General features: G+C 44.2%; 1 protein-coding gene across 1 annotated transcript in view; it reads right to left on the reverse strand.

Moving 5' to 3' along the window:
* Positions 1 to 12339: 12339 nt before the first annotated feature.
* Positions 12340 to 21323, reverse strand: part of grin2db (glutamate receptor, ionotropic, N-methyl D-aspartate 2D, b) — a 69514-nt gene continuing 60530 nt past the window's right edge. Inside the window, exons 15-16 of the mRNA XM_079561532.1 lie at positions 19125 to 19360; positions 12340 to 17462 (exon numbers count right to left, since the gene is read on the reverse strand). Coding sequence (XP_079417658.1) covers positions 14310 to 17462; positions 19125 to 19360 — 3389 coding nt within the window. The 3' untranslated portion in view covers positions 12340 to 14309. The remainder of the gene's footprint in view (positions 17463 to 19124; positions 19361 to 21323) is intronic.

Genomic DNA, 21323 nt, shown 5'->3' on the forward strand with positions numbered 1-21323 from the left:
TTACTGTGGTTAATGGTTTATGTAAGGTGGTTAAATGCTACTGCAATTCATCGGAGGATCTATTGAGTGGACGCTACTTGGAAAAATGTAAAACTCGGACTTGGCTTTAAGTTATTGATCTTTAATGGCTCGTACTGGCACATTCAGGACTTTGAAATTGAAGAGTTGGACCCCAGTCCTGACTCCTGAGTGACTCGAACTTGGACTCGAACATGAGGACGGCGTCTGAGTGGAATAAAGTCGCTGCCTAACATGTCCCTTTTTTTGTTGTTGTTGGTTGAACAAAAATCTATCGCAAACCAACATGTGGGCAGAGTAGCCTTTAGAGTACACTGTGCGCACAATCCAAACAGGCAGAGAGAGCCTCAGCTGTGGACCCAACCTTTGTTACACAGCGCAGAGAGCGAGGCAGAGAGCAGGTCGCGAACAAAATGTGCTCAAGGGGCAGGATGAAAGAGGGAGGCGGGAGATCCAGGTTTAAGGGGGCCGCACGGATAATGAGGCGCCACAGAACAAGGTAAATTGTGAGGATATCTTAATCTTTCATCCCAGGCTTCCAGGATGGATTCCCTTTAGGCGAGTGACACACACACACACACACACACACACACACACACACACACACACACACACACACACACACACACACACACGCACACACACACACGCACATCCGCATTCAACAAGCACATGGCACGCAAGAGAGACAATGAGAAGCTGCCAATTTGAATTTTTTTTTGTTGCAAATCCAATGTTTCTTCTGCATAAATGAGCCTGAACTAGATACATCTAACCAAGGCTATTATTTTCTTGGGGGTAAAATAGTCACACAGAAAAAGAGTCAAAACAAGACTTAAAAGCAAGGCGAAAATTGAACAAAATTAGGGAAATCATGACTATAATTAACCTTTGGCACATTCTTAAGTGACCACGCGTGTTTGTCTGAGGCTGTGTAATCTCAGCCCCGATGGAAGACGCAGTGATTTAGAGACTTCTTGTGGTATGGTTACCGCATCAGCCAATATTGCGATAACAATAATTTGGTGACATGTTACGTAACCCCAGCTGAAATAAATGAGAGAAAAAACGGAGTCCCAAGCACAGGCTGAATGTAATCGTTTTTGAGAGGTTCTTACTGCGAAGAGCTCCCCTGTTTGTTAGCACCCACAGTGAGGGGAGGAGAGACAGTATGCATTGCAGTCTTGGCATTGATTGGTCATTATTTCCCGGTATGGGTAAAATGCCTGGGACTGGTAAACAAGGCATCTCTGCAAGCCCATACGATGTGTCAAGTCTCACCTTTTATAGGCTTTAAGAAGCCAAGTGTATATTCGTGCCTCTGGATTGACAATTGTTTGGATGAGTATTGCAATTTTATGTTTATCCGTGGACATTTGAAACACATTTAGACGCGGAATTTGAATCTCTGAACGCAATTGTAGAGGTCCTAACTCCAGGGCTAGCAGGATTTAGCATAAGACAATTTCATTTTGCTGTTTTCAGATAAATAATAAATAAATAATTGAATAATTACCGTCTTTGAGCATTGGAAATTGCAACCAATCTTTTATATGTTTTTTATGCGATTTTTATACTGACGCATCTTGATAAATGTCTTTGTGCATTACATAACCTGTGAGGATTATGCACTTTTACACACAGTATGATAATGCTGTACATTATCATACTGTGTTTTATGCTTAATTCATATGCCTTGTGTAGGCTCTTCTTATTTTTTTGTATTTTTTTTATATATTTTATAGTCAGAAAATATTGTAATAACTGTGATTGTTGTACATTCTGTAATAGGATGGATGGATGAAAGAAAATGTGTTACATTTTATGAATGTTCCTAAGTTAGATGCTTTTGGTGTGAACTTGAATATTTTTTTAAATCTCGGTTTAAAAAAAAATATATTTGTTTTATTATTTTGCTAATAACACTATTGATACAAACATATATTTATTTATTTATTTATCCTGCATGGCAAATTATATATTCATTCTAGCAAATGGTCAGTGTTTTCCAACCAGGGGTACGTGAGCATTTAGCAGGGGGGAATATTTCAAATCAAGAAAAGAAGGTAAAACTGAGCAGTATATGTCACATATTATCAAAGGAAAGATGTTTTTTCAGTAAAATGTTTGAATTTGAAAGTATTGTAAATGGTAAATGGTAAATGGTCTCAATTTATATATCGCTTTACATCAAGGAACCACTGTACCCAGACACTGGTGGGTGAAGTGTGTTGCCCAAGGACACAACTACAGTGTGCACCCGCGGAAACCAGGATTCGAACCCCTGACCTTCAGATCATGAGACGACCCGCTCTACCATCTGCGTCACTGTTGCAGCGTCATTTTGAACACAGCGCTACTAAATACTAAATCAGGTGAGTTTACTGGACCTGAATCCTAAAGGTAGGAGGTACTCGGAGTACAAGTGAACAGCTCAGGGGGTGTATGAAACAAAAAAAGATTGAGAACCACAGGACGAGAGGACGTTTCACTTGTTTCTTCTGAAGCTTCTCCTCGCTCTTGCAGTCAGATGTAAGACTGTCTGACTACAAGAGCGACAAGAAGCTTCAGAAGAAAGAAGCGGAACGTCCTCTACTCAATCGATGATAGTTGAAAATCACTTCTATGACACTTCTGATTTATCGACACTGACAATTGAAGATCTCCAGATGGTGCATGTGTGTACACCAAAACAGTCGCCGCCCGGATTTAACCTCTTAGCCCCCGCCTTCACCCAAGTGCACTTTCTCTCTGATCTTCATAGAAGCTTTACCCAGATCTAAAAGGTCACCACCTACAGGCCAACACCTCATTTGAAAACAGATCTACAAACTCATCTAAATGGATCCTTTTCCTTGCATTGTTGTCACTTTTCTGTGGCTCTTTTGTGGATCTTCTTGCTGTGTTTTTCTCGGTTTTTCATCACTTTTTTTTGTTCCGTTTCCGTAACTTTTTCTGTTCCTCTTTTGTAGAGTTTTTGTCACATTTTCATCGCTTTTTCTATCACGTTTATGTCACTCTTTTCATCCTCGTTTTCATCTCAGTTTTGTCGCTTTGATACTTTTTTCAAGAAGCTTTTTAGATTTGGGTAGTGCCAAACTGGATAAAATGTGCTCAGTTCAGGTGTGAGTTAAGAGGTTCACTAACCATTATGTCTTATGGGCTCACATTGTGAAAGAGTGGTTCAGGGAGCATGAGACAAAACCTCATTGAGAATCTTTGGGGTGTGCTGGAGATGTTTTTGGTCACACTCTTCCCTCATTAGATCTTAGTGACATTGCAGAAGCTTATCGAAGCAATGCTACATCTGTAATCACAGCTAAACGCGGTCCAACCCAAATATTAGAGTGTGACCATTTTTGTGGCGACTTTCTTACGCTCGGGCAGTGTAGTTTGCCTGATTATTGGTGTGTCCAGAAGTGGCCCGCAGCGACACGTGCAGCACCAGGGGAGAGCGAAGGGAGCGGAGGGAGGGGAGCACATAGGATGAAAGAGATTCTACTGTTTTTTTTTTTTTTTTTCCAACTCCAGAGATCAAGCCGTGAGTTGTAGAACCCTGCGGCGCCGCGACATGATGAAAGCAAAACAGGACTCTTTTTGTACATGCAGGCCACCGTACGTCTGCTTTGTGTGTGTGACTGGGGTTGGTACGAAACAAAAGGATATGTATATGGGCAATTTGCGAAAAGAGAAGATTGGATCAGGCTACATCCAAAAGAAAGATGAGTTCAAGATCAATCTCCCGCTCAGAGACACAGCACAGTGCACATATGTGGATGTTTATGCATGATGGCGGAGTACAGGTGCCAAGTGGGAGAGACGTCGTACGGTAATGTACTGAGCATAAGTTATGTTGGGCTCGAACAGCTCAGCTCAGCGCTACAAAATTTATAAATAACCATAAATCTTACATAGGGCTGCATCAAATAATAAAATGTGCAACATGCATGATTTGTTAGTATTGGAAACGAAATAAATATGGCTTTCACTACTGTGGTTCATGAGAAAGACAGTTTGCATTTTATTCCTCAAAGCCACACTCGAAACACTGGGCTGTTACTGCTGCTGTCGACCCGCTGTGTTAAAGACCCATGTGAAAGTTTAGACTGACCGGAGATTCAATCACAGTTCGAATGCAGAACTCATAAACTATGTTACACGGCTGTCACACTAACAAAATGCGTGTATTACACTGTATATAGTGGAAAATGTTACATTTACCTTTTGTTCTTGATTGATTTTTTACATTTATTTTTGGTATATAAATAATGTGTAAAGTGGGGTCAAAAGGGCATTTTACTGATTATCGATCCTAAGATTCCACAGGGCCCGCCAGCAAAATGAAATCACTCACGCCAAAGAATTTTGCATCTCTTAAAAGTAACTTATTTTTATCTGAATGATGTGTAGTCATCCTCTGAGGCTGAACAGGTAACGTTTTATATTAAAGGGACTTGATGCAAGTTGGCCATTTTATACTCGCTACTGCCACTTCAGGTCATACATGTAACTGCAGCTTCTATACTCGTGCATGACGGCACTTTGGACCCGAAGTAACTACTTTTTCAGTCACAGTGCAGGATTTTAGAGGCAGTTGTGGTGAATAGGTCTGGCTTCATTCTACACCTTAGGACATGGCTCGAACATGTAGGGGGAGGAAAATACTTAATTTTTAACATTTTTAAACTAGTATAGTATAGTCCCTTTAAGGTGTGCTCGGTAAGTATTAATAATCATTGATAATATGCTTGTATTAAAGCAGTACTAAGTAACTCCTGCCCCTAGGGATATTGTACATCCAATTACACAATGGAGATATTTTTTTTCACTCAAACATGGCTGTAAATACTGTTTAAGTGGTGCTAGCCCGCAGTTAGCTTTGCCCGTTAGCCTGTTAGCTTCCATTTCGTAATTCCATTAGTGTGTATTGGTGGCTCCTACCTCGAGATGAAAGACCCCCATTCATCCCATTAACACTTTCATTACCCCCAGAGGGACTAAGAGAAGGTTTTATTAAGATAAACAAGTTACTTAGTGCTTTAATAAGCTGCTTATTATACTTTTATCTGTTAACATACTAATAATGCTTACAAAGATATTAATAGGCTGATCATTATATTGTTATCAACTACCATGCTAATAATCCATGAATAACATTACCAATCCTGACCTTAACCCTAGCCCTAAAAAGATTACGAATGCTTGTTAATACTGAATGAGCACACCTTAAGCTAAAACGATACCCACGTGTTTGCAGACATATTGGCATCAAACAAAGTGTATAAAAAAATACATTTAAAAAAAAGAAAAAGGAGTAGGAGTTCCTACAGCTAGTTTGTTGAGAGGAGGGAAAAAAGATATACATATCAACTTTTTCACTCAGGAAACTAAATTATCCGCACTATATAATTTATACTATATATATAAACATTATAAACTACAATCTCCAATAGCCCATCCATATTCAGCCAATAATTGTTCGAATTCATTCTTCAGCTTACCCACCTAATGTATTTTGTAGATTTAAGATTTGAATGAAGGGTTCTGGGATTTTCTGAGTTAAGTACAAAAGAGCTCATCTCTTTGACTGGAATACTTGACACAGTTTTAAATGGCCTTCTGAAAACTATTTTATGAGTTTTTTTGTCTGGCATTTTCTTATTCTGGCATCTGACTCACACTTTGTATAAGACGCATTAATAAAAGACGGACGTGAATTAGATTAACTGTCTGATTATTGATGAATTAGATTAACTGTCTGATTATTGATGCATCTAAGTTCAATTTAGATGATTTATACTTATTTCAAATCAAACCGCAGCTTGTGTTTCTGTCTTTTAGCACTGTAAACAAAGACGGGAGCCTGAAGATTAATCAACGTTTCAATCCACTCTGCGTATCCCACGGCACCACTAACTATAACATACTTCATCAAATCCAGCCAGTATTAAAGATCTGTAAAAGCTTTTCTTAGACAAACCACGCTGCGCTGGCATCCAAACTCCGGCCTGTTTAGGATGATGAATCACAGAGCCGCTCCGAAAGACACGCGGGACATAGCAGATCAGTTTATTCTATCCACTTTCCCATCACAGCCATTAGAGGGGGACGCACAACACTGATCTGGGGTCAGCGTTTGGGCACACTTTGATCCAACTGCCTGTAACTCAATCTTATTAGAGCGTTAAGTCATTACGGCATGTACACACTGAGGCTCACAATGCAATTAGCCATTAGCCCATCACACTGACAAAGCATGGCTAATGAGCTGAGCACGGGTGTACACGCGCCGGGGCAAAAACACGCTTTATATATCCATCAGGAATATGCTTTAATGCTGAGCTGTTAAAAGCTACAAGTAAACTACATGCAGGCAGAACACTTCACCACATTTCTATTTATCAAATCGTTTGCAGCCAAAGCAGGAATGTAGAAAACCTATGGGAGATATTTGGAAAGGACTGGAGCGTGATTACAAGAGATTCAACAGGTTGGAGACTTTTGATTGAGCCCAATCCAAGCAGAAATCGGTTTCTCTTGCAGAAGTCTGTTGCAGAAGACACTTATGCCTTTGATGCCCATCAGTTAAAGGTACACTGCGTAACATTTTGGACTATACTGTTGCCATTAGTACAAAACATGCTCCGAATGACCAGCTCGACACAGAAAATGCTTTTACTGTAGTGGGTAATCAAAGAGTGGATTTGGATGAGAACCTAACCTGTTTAAAGCTCAGATTCTGCTGACTTTAGGCGACATCTCTATGGAAACGAGTTGGAGATGTACCCACTCCCGGTAAAGTTACTGCCATGTCTTAGGAGAGCTGAGCCGCTCACAGCAAAATCACGTTTGTTTGTACATTTATGAGGGATTTTTCAATGCTGAAAATATCTATAATAAAATATTTTTGGGGTAAAGTTCTATGCGGTGTGGGTTTAAATAAGAATAAGAATAACAGGTCAGCTAGTTTTTAATTGTGTTAATGTCTCAATATAGTATATACTGTATATATATATATATATATATATATAGTGGATCACGTGCTTCTCAGCTCATTTCTGCATGAAAACACAGTCAATAAACTCTCCAAATCCAACACAGCATGCAAGCTCCAGCTTCAATAATGTTTCAAGATTGTGACGAGTTTCAAGTTTGGTATTTATTTAAAAAAGAAAAGAAAAGAATACCACATTTAAAACAATGTTCCAGATCTTCAGAGGACACATTTTCTTACCTTTAATACCTTCCTTTTATTATAGCATGACTGTTTAATGTTGAGTTGATGCACTGGTAAATAACTTCTCCTTCACAAATATTCACCTATGATTCAATTTACAGACTACTGAAACTACAAATTAACATAAATGACAAATTCAATAGCATTTTATTCCGCTACCACTGTACCTTTGTTGAGATGGACCAATTTTTTATTATGTTTTTCATAGCAGAACAGGCCACCGTTTTTCCATACTGAGATATGTTCTTACCTGAGCTTAGACAAGTTGATGTGTACCTGTCTGATCTTTGTGTGTGCCCTCAGTCACGCAAAACGGCCAAAGATGTTTCTAGCCTTTGGCCTCTACCAGTACATTCCTATAGCTCCAAACGGGGTGACGTTAGAAGCGACTAAGCTCTTCCACGGGCACAAAGACCAGACAGGTACATATAAACTGTCTAAGCTCAGGTAAGAACATATCTCTGTATGGATAAACGGTGGCCTGTTGTTACGTTGATTAATGGCACTGTGGATAGTGTGATATAGAGAAATAAACTGGCTTTAGATCCACTGCAGTTCTAAAGCATTCAAACAAACCCTGAAGTATCTCATTTACAAGTTATCAAAAAGTGAATACAAACCTATGCCGATAGTTGATAAAAAGAATTGGCCTGATGCTTTGGCCGAACAGTCTATCAATCTATCTCCTTTCGTCTTTGTTTCTTATGTAACTCGTCCTGATGCACTGAGACAAATTTCTCTTCAGCAGCAGAAACTTTTATTTATTCATAATCTCCATTTCTGTAAAAAAGAAAAAAGAGAGAAAAGAAAAGACTACATTTGTTTGCTTTGAAGACAGTGAGGCTTGGGGCCGGTCAGCTGCAGTCTGAGTGCTGGTGTTTCAGTGTGTGGCGAGAGCAGTGGATTGTGTTAGGTCAGCCCTGGACAGATCAAAGCACAAGTCGGACACAAACCTCGAAGCCTCAGATCTGCGGGGCCGCACACACCCAGCGGACACACAAGCAAAACAGTGGGAGAGCCCTGGACCTGCCTGTCTGAGAGACTCATCTCCGAGCTCTCCATGAATGTGACGACGGAGTATTCTGCACAGAAAACAGGTTGGTTCAAAAAGTATTCATACCCCTCTCTTTTTCCTATTTCACTCTGCGGTCTGTGCAGCATGCAAGTATAGATTCTTTTTTTCCCAAATTATTTTGACCACTGAGTAAGTAAATAAACACAAGTATTATTGAGAGAAACGGAATGGCTTCAATGTGAAATTTAAGCGTTTTCCGAACACCTATTCATTTCATTATTGCATGACTATCATTGTAGATTATGAGACTGCTGCATACTAAAACAGAAATGATCTGAAGGGTCTGAATTCTTTCTGAACCCGCTGTACATGAGCACATTGTACCAATTGACAAGCCTCTCCTTATTAACATGTTTGAAAGGAATGAAAGGAAACACAGAACCACTGGCGTTAATTAAAGAGAATCATATTTTATGAAGCAATTCTCAGGAAGTTAAGTGCAGCACTGACCCTCCAGCCCCACCCCAGACAGACAATGTCAAATAAACTAACACATTAAAATTAGGGCATAGACCAGACCAGTCTGGGCTAGGAGCAACATCACCCTTATAGCAACCTGCCTTAGCAACCCAGAAGTAGGTCTTTAATGTTGGCGAGGTTACTAGAGCAGAACTGGGCCGTGGACAGTATTGGAGCCACTCGCACACACTGGATTCTGTGGGTTTAATATAGTAGTCCCTAAAGCCTCTCCTGCCACAACAACAACAAGCAGCAGCAGCAGCAGCAGCAGCAGCAGCAGCACCTAGACCTGGTCAGCTCACGTCTGGCACAACTATGTTTCCGTGATATAATTCATGGCCGTGTAAGCCAATGAGGACCCTGTTTGAGCTCAGGAGCACCACACGCCCCGCCTCCCAGGTCCAAGTGTACGGGACGACGCCTGAAGTCGAATCGAAATGAGAAAAGAATCATGCAAAGATGAGAGCGGGGGAGAAAAGGCGACACCGAGTTTTGTTAATGTATTGCCTTCCCCATAGTGTGTGCGTTCTTTGTGCGAATGTGTGTGAGCAGACGACTGGAGGCCATGCTTTTGATTGCAGCTTATTGAGGGCCAGATTGAAATGAGGATCATGAGCTGAGCTGATATTGTGTGTTAAATATGCATGCGATACAAAGTGCGTGTGGGGGCTTTTTGCTGAATGTCGATCAGTCAGAGGGGAACGGGGCCGCTGCGGAGTCATGCTGCAGGGGGCTCCACATGATTAGTGCGCACGCGGCACACTCGCAGCATGCTCCCTGTCAAAATAAAACACACACATTTTGCAAGGAGGGGAGACACACTACTGTCGCGGATGGATAAGATGAGAACATTTTAGCATGCAAAGTTGATCCCAGCAAAGGCGAGAAGGGCAGGGAAGTCAGCAGCTTAGCGCCCTCAGCGTGATTTAAATATTTCACCTGCCATTGATTAAAGTAGGCACGGACCGAGAGCTTTGACCGGTGCTTTGGGGAGGGACATTATTCTATATTACCCAGCAGGTACCAGGTGATGCGGGTGCAAAGGGACACCATGGCAACGCCAGGAAAATGCCTTGGCAACACCATGGCAACAGTGGCCTCCTTTGCTCACTATGGTGGTGTGATGCAGCCCAGACTTGCTACAGTGGCGTGGTCGTCAGATACACACTTCAGTCACATCATCAATAGTAACATAGTCCATTAATAATTTCATCAATCAGGTAATTGATCATCATCATTAACAATCAGTCAAAAGGAGCAAGAACACAGTATCTACTGGTCTCTGTTTTTTGCTAAGTGAGACATGAAAAGTGTTGAGGGAAGAGAATGGCAAAATTAGAAGTGATAAGAACAGGATTAAAAAAAAGAGTAATTGTGGGGAAATGCTCTTTGATTATAATGGACACAGAACATAAAAAATGCCGAGGATTGCGGGCGAAAGCAAAGGAAACAGCTGGATGTGTCAGGAAAACAAGAGGCGTAAGAAAATCGAGTGTCGAAAAGTAATGCTAGGTAGTACAGGAGGTGTGACAGACCGATCGCTAGAGTAGATACAGATGAACAGAGTCTCGACTTTTACTTGTCTTTTTTGTCACAGGCACTAATGTCTTCACAGTCATATAGGAGGAATCAAAATCCAAAAATGATTCAGTGTCTAGAATCGCTACAAAGCTAAAACATTGAAAACTATTTTATCTAACACTTCCTCCAAATATACCAAACTTAACTAATATATATACCTGTATGTATATATATATATGTATATATTTATTTGTACATATATATTTCTTTATAGATAAATGATAGAATTCAAATCAATACAATAAAATATCTCAGTTAAATCACAGTATAACATAGTACATTCTCAAAACATAGTATATTTGAATATATTCTTTTCTCAGCATGAAAATAAATGAGGAAAATAAGCCAGAGGGTTTAAAGAGTCACTTCTTTTCATGCAGTCACAGACTTAAGTTTTAGTGCCTCAGTAGAAATCAATGCAAATCACTGACATCCCAGGTTAAAGCCCTGTTGATTGGTTGAAAACTACACAATAATCAATAAATAGTCGCCCCTAGAACGCCTCCACCGTTGCACCGTGGAGCGAGCATAAAAATCTAAAAAGTGGCTACCTGGGTCCACCGCGTTTGCAAACTGATCTAAAGCAACCCTCTGCCTAAAGTCTTTCCATTCAAACATGCAATGAGGGGCTGTTCAAAGAAGGGGAGAGAGATAGAGAGAGACAAAAGCTTCAAAACAAAGTCATCATTATTATATATATTTTTTTCCAAAGCTGCCCCACAATGATGTAGAAAAAAGCAATTTATGTGCAGATAAACAAAAAAAGTACAGTCAGCCCAAATAAGACGGGGGAGGGAAATGAAAAGCTCTGACTAAACCTTTTACTCTGTGACAACATGCACAAATACAAAGCCTCACGTCCGTCTTCCAACGAGCCATTATCAACAGCAATCCCAAAAACAAAAACCAAAATAAAGAAGCTACGATAGGTGTCTAAAAGGTGTTCGGTTTGCTACATCGTGTCAAAGCTACATTCCACTACAGTAGGAGAAGAGCTGGGCTGTGGCTGGTCTTATAGTGTGAGAGATGAGGTGGACACGTTGAACGGCACGAGAAGAAAAAGTGAAACCCGATGCATCGCAAGTTGGCACACAGTCTACACAGTATAGATGGCTTTTTGGCACAGCTCACGAGAGAGAGAGAGAGAGAGAAAGAGAGAGAGACGCGATACAATAACTCACTGCATCAAACAAATAGGCTTTTAATCAGACATTACAAATACATCCAAGCAAATCGGATTGGGGAAACATAGCGCCAGCCCCAAGAACGTGATTAGTCCGGCTGAAAAATGCTTTGTCTCAGGTGCAGACAGATGCCCGAGTCACATTCAAGGAGGGGATATTGCTCAAAGTCAACAGTCATCGGGTGATCTCACAGCAGCTTATTGGGTAACACTGAATCATAACTACACACTATTAGGAATTTGTAAAGCATTGGGGGGGGGGGGGTGGCGCTTCACTTTACGGCGCGGCGATGGCATTGCAACAGGTTAGAAAATAGCATGGTACCTGTATTATGATTCAGCCCAGGACTACAAAATGGTGTGTTTTTCTTTGTAATATAATGAAAACAGGGCGTCCAAATGCATTACCCCACGTTCCGAGTTACCATGCTGTTTTCATCCCAATGCTGTGTTATCACTGTGCCTTAAAGAAAAAAGAGCGGCCAGCATTGGTAAATACTTAAAGCCACGATGCGGATTATTCCAGGCTATACAGTATGTAGCTACATCACTAGAGTAGCTAAAGTGTGATCAAATTGTGTTATCAAACATGCTCCGAATGCTTCGCCAGACACTGACAATGCCGGGTCCCAGTGGGTCATTGAAAATGAACTTGTAAACGAGCTGTTGATGTCCGCCACTCTGGCAAAGCTACAGGCGTCAGGTACGAGAGCCAGGCGGGACCGCTCACAGTAAATACGTGTGGGTTTTTTTTAGGTATTTTTCCTCAGATAAAAAAAAAAACTCCCGCCTGTCAAATGTGGCTTTGATAAAAGAATGAATTAAATATTTACAAAGCATTCCTCATCGGGGTGTTCGTCGTTTACAAAAATAGCGGTTATTTTGGTGATTATTGCTCAGATCATGAATATGTTTAGACAGCTACGCCAAACGCTCTCCCAAACCCCAGCCCCAACCAGACGCAGGGGAAGGCTCACTACAGCAGCACAGCATCTACTTCAGTGCTTATACATGACGAGGAGCGCTTTGTAAAAGTGAGAATGAGTAAAGAAAGTATTTACCGATGCTTTACAAATGTGTTACAAATGCTTAATAATGTGTGGTTTATAACGTGTTACCTCTAAGGGTTATTACGGCTTACTGGATAAATATTCACAGAATGCTCTTAAGCTTTATCTGCAGAAATGACAATCAATCTTTTGCTTCAGCTAATCAACTTGGGTACCGTTTGCAATTGAAAACTGGTTAATTATGTCTCTCGTGACGGTAAATAATCGTGTGGGTAAAATGGCACACATCTGGAAAATGTCATTAGGAATTGTGCTTCTTAAAATCCATCTTTTTCTATTACGGCTACAACAAACTGACTGACGATAAAGACATCTCTCAGTTGTACTATACGTGATTGTAATTCCCTCGACAGCGTCTGCATAATTCTGACATAATGCGAAGCCTCTCATCATTTTTCAACACCGCTTATTTAAATATTATGCAGCCATCTAGTGCCAATTACAGATATTGCACCACAATCCTTGATCCACTAACATGTTAACAATAAGTTCACAAAGAGGAGACGAGAGTGGGGAGGTTGAGAAAGTAAACAACTTGACGAACCAATCTTGCTTAAAATCTCGAGAGGAAAAAATTTGGCATTGCTATTGATTCACTCCCACTGGTAACACAAGCCACATCCAGCACCCTCTTTATCAACACTAACACAGTGAGAAAATTACTCGATAAAAAAAGGACAAGGACGGGGAGAAAAGTCTACAAAACGAATGACACAAATGAAATCAAATCTGCTACGTCTTCTTTGATTATACTGATTTTAAAGTTCAGTTTGTGGATGAACCTTAGACACTCAACTGTTCAGGTTCTAGATGGACAAAGAGGTGGCCAGCTCCAACATGGCGGAGGAGGTGACGTAGAACTTGTTCAGATTTGTTAAAAGGGCTTCTATTAAAACGTGACATCTCTCATATGGTCCTGGGGTAGAGCTAGATGGGTCTGGAGTGTGATGGCGACAAACAGCGAAAAGAAAACAACATTGTCCCTGTGCCCCAGTGAGTGTGATCAGGCAAACAGAACGTGAGGGGTGACTGCATTGCTTTTCTTATCAATGATTTACAAAAGGGAAGAAAAGGGGGCAGTCCTTCCAACAGCAAGGAGCAGTCCAAAGGCCAAAAGCTCCAGTTCAAAGGCCAGCAGCCAAAGAGGACAGAGAGCCAGAGTTTGAGCAAAAACCCTGGACACTTTCAGGAGAGGTTCCCAGCACATGTTCTTATCAGCAGAGGGAGGGAGACGTCTGTGTGCGTGTGTGTATAAATATGACATCATTACTCACAGTTGTGACTCGGGGAGGGGAGCAGAACTGACGATGACACCACGAAGCTCAGTTCAGAGCGGAGCAGGAGTTCAGGAGTTGCCGTCTCCAGTGATACGGCCTCACCTTCGCTCTCGTCGTCATGGGAACCATCCAAGCGGATGTAGCTCATCTGGGTGTGGCGTCGCACTGTTGCTCTTACTAGAACACGTACAAGGGTCCGCGTGGGAACGGTGTGGCCTGTACTGATACTAGTCCCAGCAATAGAGCTACAATCCACATTCGATCTTGAAGTGAGGGTTGCGAGTTGATTTCCCAGGGTAACCAGGGCAGCCATGTCTCTGATGTCATTCCTGGCTCCGGCTGCCGTGGCACCACGGTCCTCAACTGCTGTGGTGCTTGCTCTGACGTCTCCCTCTCTCCTGTCCCCCTGTCATACCTCGCTCTCCAGGCTGGAGAAGTGGGCGGAGCCTCTGCGCGAGCACAGGCTCTTGGCTTTGAGCGGCAGGTGAGGGGAGTAAAACCTCCGCGGCTGTGGCACAGAGCGCAGTCTCTGGTACTGAAGTTTGGCACTGGCTGAGGCCGGAGCCTGTCCCTGGCTCACCATCCCAACCCCGGGAGGTGGTGAGACAGAGGCGGATGAAGGGGGCGGCGGGATGGGCATTGGGAGCGACGTGGGAGACATCGAGGGCGGCTGAGGCGGCGATGGTGAGCCCTGGGCCGGATGGTCAGCGGGTTGTGCACCGAGGCTGAGGTTCGATTGGCTGCCTGATTTAGACTGACTAAGGTCTGGTTTTGGGGGTAGGGGCTTAGGCCGAGATCCGCCAGTGAAGCTGTGACAGTGTGGCAGAAGCTCCTCCTGGCTATGGGAAAGTGCAGTGGCTCCTCTCTTGGTGTGGGGCGTATGGGAGCGACCGTGAGCGTGTGGATAGGGGTGAGGGTGAGGGTACAAGCTACAGGAGCACATGGTGGATCGACCTGGTTCATTTCTGTCCCGAGATCGCCCCTTGCTCTTTCCACCTTTCCACCTTTTCTCTCCTTTCACAGGAATCTTGTCCATGGACCAGTATCTTCTGGGTGGGGGAAATGCGGTGGGGGGCGGGGGCCACTGTGAACCAAGGCCTCCGCTCCCTCCTCCCGACCCCCAGCCGACCCCTGGCCCAGACCCCCAAAAATCAGAAGCAATCCAGCCTTCTGCACGAGTGCCCAGCAGGGAGTCATCTCTGCTGTTCACACTGCCACCTTTCTCTCTGGAGGGGTATGTCCCGAAGAACCAACCTCCTCCTCCTATCCCCCCGATCCCGGAGCTACTGCCCCCTGCGCCCCCCTCCCAGTACCTCTCAAAACGTCCAAACTCACCTGAAGAGCCCTCATCAGAGTAGCTGTCCTCAACCCTGACCCTGTCCCTCTCTGACTCTGACACCGCCCCCCTGCCTGTCCGTCGCCCTCTGTCCTCTTCCTCATCCTCGTCATCATCATCGTCATCCTCAGAATCCCACTCATGGAACGACAGCCCTTCCCTAGTCTGTGCTTTCTCTTTTTCGTAATGCATCAGCAAAGGACGGCGCTCCCCGAGGCGACCGCCATCGTCCCTTTCCATCGCTCCGCTTCTCCGCCGCTTGCTGGACGGGAGGAGCGGGTGAAGGGAGGTCGGAGGCGTATTGGAGTCTCCCTCTCTACCGTTGACCCAGAATTTGACGGAGGCGGGGAGTTTGTTGAGGTTTGGGTAGCGTTTAGGAGTGCGATGTGCCGAACGACTATGTGACGATTTGGGCCGCCTTTCTCTGCTCCTACTGCTGTCTTCCTCCTCTCTGTCATTGCCCTCATCAGCTCCTTCCCTCCTGGCCCTGTCACCGTCCCATGAATCGCGCACCTTCTCTCCAAATGTGCTCCTGTACTGTGCCGAAAAGGAAGAGTAGTCTTGTATGCCCCCCTCCCTGTCTCCCTCAACCTCTCCCTCCCTCTCTGCCTCCACGTCACCTTCCTCAGGCTCACTGCGTTTTCCCCCGGCAGACTTTTTATGCTTTTTTGTCTTGAGAGCCTTTTTTTTCTTTTTTTTTACTTTCCTACGCTTCCTTTCCCTCTCTCGCTCCCTCTCCCGCTCCTCCCTCTTTTTCCGCTTTTTACTCTTTTTCTTTTTCTTCTTCTCTTTCTCCTTCTCCTTTCTTCTCTTCTTCTCCCTTTTCTGCCTGTCAGAGTCACCCACCACGCCTCTCTCTCTTTCATTCCAACTAGCCCACCACTCTTGAAGCTGTGACAATTGGCTACCCACTCTATCTCGCTCTCGGTCCCTCTCCCTGTCGCCCCAGGACGTGCGTGGTTTCCTGGGAGGTATGGGAGGCGGCAGGCGCCCGTGGCTCAGGGAACGAGGCCTCATTACTGAGCGTTCTCTCTCCCTGCCTCTGCCTAAAAGAAGGCTGGACTCCTCCGTCTCCTCATCGTCATCGTCATCTTCGGCATCGATGCCCCCTGTCCTGTCCCGTGTGCTGCGGGACGAGCTGTAGGAGTACGTGGGGGAGCTGGAGCGGGATGTGGAAGCCGAGGAGCTGGTGGAGGTGGATGACGAGGTGGAGGACGAAGACGAGGTGGTGTAGTGGAGGGACGCTGAGGGGGAGGGAGGGGTGTAAGTGGGGCTCAACGGCACAGGCATCGGGAGGGAGAGAGGAGGGGACAAGGGTCGTCCTTTTCTCCCTCCTCCCTCCCTCACAATGTCACGCGCTCCACCCCTCCGTCCCAGAGGCAAAATGTTCTCATAGAGCGGCCCTCCAGGCTCTTTGGGCTTCTTGGGCCTTCGTTTTCTCCAGAAGGATGAGGGGAGAGGGGGAGAGGGGTGTGGCAGAGGAGGTGTGGGCGGTAAAGGGGCCTGGCTCTTTGGGGGCAGTCTGGGCGTGGCCAGAGGTTTAGTGCCCGCTTTGCCCTGACCTCCACTGCTACCCCCTACAGCCCTCTTCCCCACCCCATGGTCCAAGCCCTTCTCAGAGTAGAAGGCCACACTGGCTGGGGGAGGCTGGGGGTGGCCCCGTGGTATAGTCTTGGGGGTCTGAGACCCTGCCTGCTGCTCCATGCAGGGCCCCAGTCCCTCAGGGTCAATGGGACCATAGTAGCGCTTATAGCCATCCAGTCCCCCGCCTCCTCCAGCAGATGAAGGCCAGTTTGAAGGGACTTTCTGAGCAAACGGTCCCATGTCGGTGATCCCACCCCTTAAAGCCAGAGGATTGGTTGCAGTAGCAGATTTTGGCAGCCTCCATCGGTCTACCACAGCCAGTCGACGATCTGGCCGCGGCAGGAATGTGGAGCAGGGGAGAGGTGCACCAGCGATAGGATTGTTTGAAGGGCCAAGGGCAGGTCCCGAATGCAGCACGGTGGGAGGGGAGCCGGGCAGAGGTGTTTTGTAGACAGGCTGGGGCTGCTGCTGCTGAGGTGGTTGCTGCTGTTGTGTCAGGGCAATAGCCGGACTTGTCATTGACGTGGACACAACATGAGCCTGAGATGGGACTGTGACCATCGCAGAGTGATGATGAGAAGGCAAGGACTTCGAACCACCAGGTGCAGTTTCATCTTCGAAACTACAGCAGCTGTACATGCCCTAAAACAACAGGAGACAAATGGCTTAGCATGTATATGTACCCAATCACAGTGCAACACAAACAGATCGTAAATGTGGATGAGGAAATGGAAATTATATAAAAAACATATCCACAGTTGTTCCAGATAGATGAACATTACACATTCTATTAATAACACTGTGTAACATGGTTAGCCTGATCAAGATTTCTGAACCAATGCATAAATTACAAGCTATGTGACTGGAGAAAAACTTGTTATCGGTGATGCTCCTATAATGACATGCATATGGTCTGGTCTGTCAAGGTCATTGTCAAAGGAAGTGGATATCCAGGGTGTGAGCTGAATTGAATTTTAATTTATCTCTCCAATTGACAGAGTGGGATTGAACTGACCCCCGACCTCAGAAACACTCACACTGCGAGACACAAGGGCGTAATATCCAAGGGTACACATGTAGAAACAGCTGGGTAAGCTGGGAATAGTTATACATGTATTTCGTATGCATAATCATGGCTCGATGTTAGCACAAGTCGATCAGCCAAATGCAGTTAATTTTCAATTTACCTCCACTTGCCTCCGAAGAGAATTCCTGTTGCTTTGTTTGAGTGTAGGCAATTAAACATTTCATATAACAGAAAATTAAATTAACTTTTCAAAAGATGAGATACTGGGAGAACATGCACAATGATCCTTGACTGTATCTCGACAGAGCAGCCCATATACTGTGCAGATGCACCGATCCAGCTTTTTTGCATCCGATACCAATACTGGGGATTTGAGTATCTGAATAATCCGATATTGGCAGATACTCAAATCGCAAGAGACGTTCTTAAAAGTGGCTTCCTCTCTGAGTAAAAAAGTAAATGGTCCTCTTTTCTCCATTTTAAGATAAATAAAGTCTTATCTTTGCTTTGATTTTTCAAATGATACATTTATATCTATTATTAAACTAATGGAAAAAACATTTAACAGGGATCACTGGACTTTTCTACACTGTACACTATTCCTTGGTTTATGATTAAGGTTATTTATAGCCTATGATAGGCTTAATATAAACAACTCACATAAAGTGATCTGATCATTACAACTTGCGCATTAAAAATATGTTAGATCAGCTATTCTTTAACAGCATTTCATAAACTCAAATACCAACACTTGGCCACTCCAGCAGTGACTAATTTAATTTTATTAGGCTACTTTAGATATGTCTAGCTTAGTTTTTGACCGAGCCTTGATTAGTTGTCGCTAGCATTAGCCTGCTGTTGCTAGCCGCTGCATTTAGTGTGGCGATCAGAAATACATTTGTGGAGATTAAAGCTAACTTGGCAATTGGATTCTCAAGGCTCTGCCCTTTGAAATGGGGTACAGCCTGCATGTGTTTTTAAAATGGTGAGAGGGTAAAAACAGGTATTGGTTCAGTATCAGATATTTGTAGCCGATACCGTATAATGTCTTGTTTCCAGTATCGGCTCTGACACCGGAGGCCTTATCGGATTGGTGCATCCCTATTGCATGGGACTGATTTTCTCCTACAAGTGGACTGTATGCATTTTTTGTGACAATAACATATAACTCCATTAGGTAAAGAATAGAAATATATACTGAAATCTCAATTGCCCAAATTGACGGGTATTGCGTTTCGCTCAGTGTGTGCCTGTATGCAGTTAGAGTAGTTACTTACCCTGCTGATGGCCAGGAGAAAGTCCAGTTTCCCAGTGTTGGTGGCCATGCAGTGGCGGATCTTCCAATAGACTAAATGTTCCCAAGCAAACACCAACAAGCTGAGACCCATGGCCACCAGCAGCATGTAAAAGACTCCAGCCATGTTGTCAATATCCAGTTTACTGCTCATCACCTCGATTTTGTCATTATGGCAGATCCCAGACAGCCAAAGGCGCTCCAGCATTTCAATTTCATCTGGAGGGGGGAAGGGGAGGGGGGTAGATAAGAGAGGAGAGAGGAAACGGGTAAGAGCAGGTCTGAAGAGAATTAGTGAAACAAGAAAATGTCATTATGTGAGGAGATGAATAAATATGTAGTTTTGCAAATGCAATGAGATTTGCGATCTGTTTCTAAATCAAGATTATGTTCAAAGAATGGAATTCAAACAGCAGCATTAACATTTGAGAGAGGGCCATGTTTTTAGAAGTCTAAACAAGAGGGATAGGTTTTCGATCTCTTGAATTGATCTCATGGAGACTGGGAAATTTGGATCCCTGCAGAGACGATACAATGCCCAAAATAATTGCAGTTTTTATGCTTCGCTAACTGCGACCATCCAAATTGCGATTTTCGACTTGATTGCACTTTTACTTGAGGCTGTAGCGCAGGTTTAAGAGCGTGTCCAACGACAGCAGATAAATAACAGACAGAAAGCAATAATTAGGCTAGACCTGTATATGAGTGTATAGCACCGAGACGTGCATTGTTGTTTTCCATTAACCATGGCGAGCGCTTAAGGTCAGAGGGCACTAAAACAAAACAATTGTGTACAAAGCCAAGGGGAAAGAGGAAGAAGTCGGCGGCAGCAAAAGAGAGTCCAAAACAATGATGCAGCAGAGAGAAGTAAAATGGCCCAGACAACCTAATCTCAGCTTTGTAACCGGGCGTAAATGAGGAGATGGAGGGGGTCGGGAGCCACAGTGACGCGGAGTAAGTTTAAACAAGCATGAATGAAGGGGGAGAGCGGCGATGAGCAAGGGAGCGCCAGCAGAGCCCGTCTCGGTGACCGCGGGAAGGCGCCGCTAAATGAGACAGACAAGGCGAGTCGGGACCATGTAGAAACCGGGAGAAAGAGCCAAAGATTGTGCCCTTATGACAAACAGCGAGAACTATCCGGAGATTAAGGAGGATCTGGAGGAGTAGAAAAACAGAGACCACTCAGAAAAAAAAGAGAGGTGATACGAAACGAGTGAGACAGAATGAGATGGAGAAGATCCTAATCATTTAATTGTGCTGGAGGGATAGTCAGAATCTCCATCAAGGTGCAAGGCCCATGGGATCCAGAGCCCTGAATGCACAATGCTGGGCTGTAAAGTTGGCCAGCTCATTTCAGGACAGCGTATTGTCTAAATACCATATCGCACACAAATTGTCAGTCCATTTCAGGCAGTGCTGCAGTCGTACTCGCGATCCACATAAACTTAAACTGCCCTTGTGAAGTTGAGTCTGATGCAAGTGTTGGTGGTGTTACCATAGTGATGGACAGCCAAAAGATGTGGTGAATGATTCATGAGAGAATTAAACAAGAAGGAGATACTTGTGTGAGACTAATAGCAAAGACGAAATGAGCAGCAGCAGCAGCAGCATTCACGGCCATTTCAACACGGCTGCTTCCATCAGCGTTTAAAAAGCTTTTAAATCTAAATGAGACAGCCGCGATTTTAACGGTCACACTTGGCAAATCGCAAAAGGCTGCAATTATTCAAAAACCCGCAAACCGTGTTGTTTAGTCTTCTCCAAACTTGCTCTGAAATGCCTAGTTTAGCAGTTCACATTTCAGTCCTTCCTCAAATATTAATGCTCCTACATGTTTAAAATGTGCACTGCGAGCTGAATCTTGATTTTAAAACAAATCACCACTGCATACTTCGCCATTAGATATTTTTTCCAGCATCGCTCAGCCCTAGTGCCGCCCCTCAACATCTTCACATGAGCTATCTCTGGGCCTACGCTCGCCTAACGTAGATGAAGCAGACTCGTTCACCTGTGTGATCGGACTAATGTGTCTCCTGTAGAACATCATTAGCCAATCAGCCGTGGCCTCCAGCTACAGAACAGATGGAGCAGGGCGAGTGCGGCCCGCTGGCAGACTGAGGTAACAACTCCTGACTCACACTCAAGCACATTCCAGCACATAGCAGGCTGTTTTCAACACACC

This window comes from Gobius niger, assembly GCF_951799975.1.
Source record: "Gobius niger genome assembly, chromosome: 8".
Taxonomy (NCBI): Eukaryota; Metazoa; Chordata; class Actinopteri; order Gobiiformes; family Gobiidae; genus Gobius; species Gobius niger.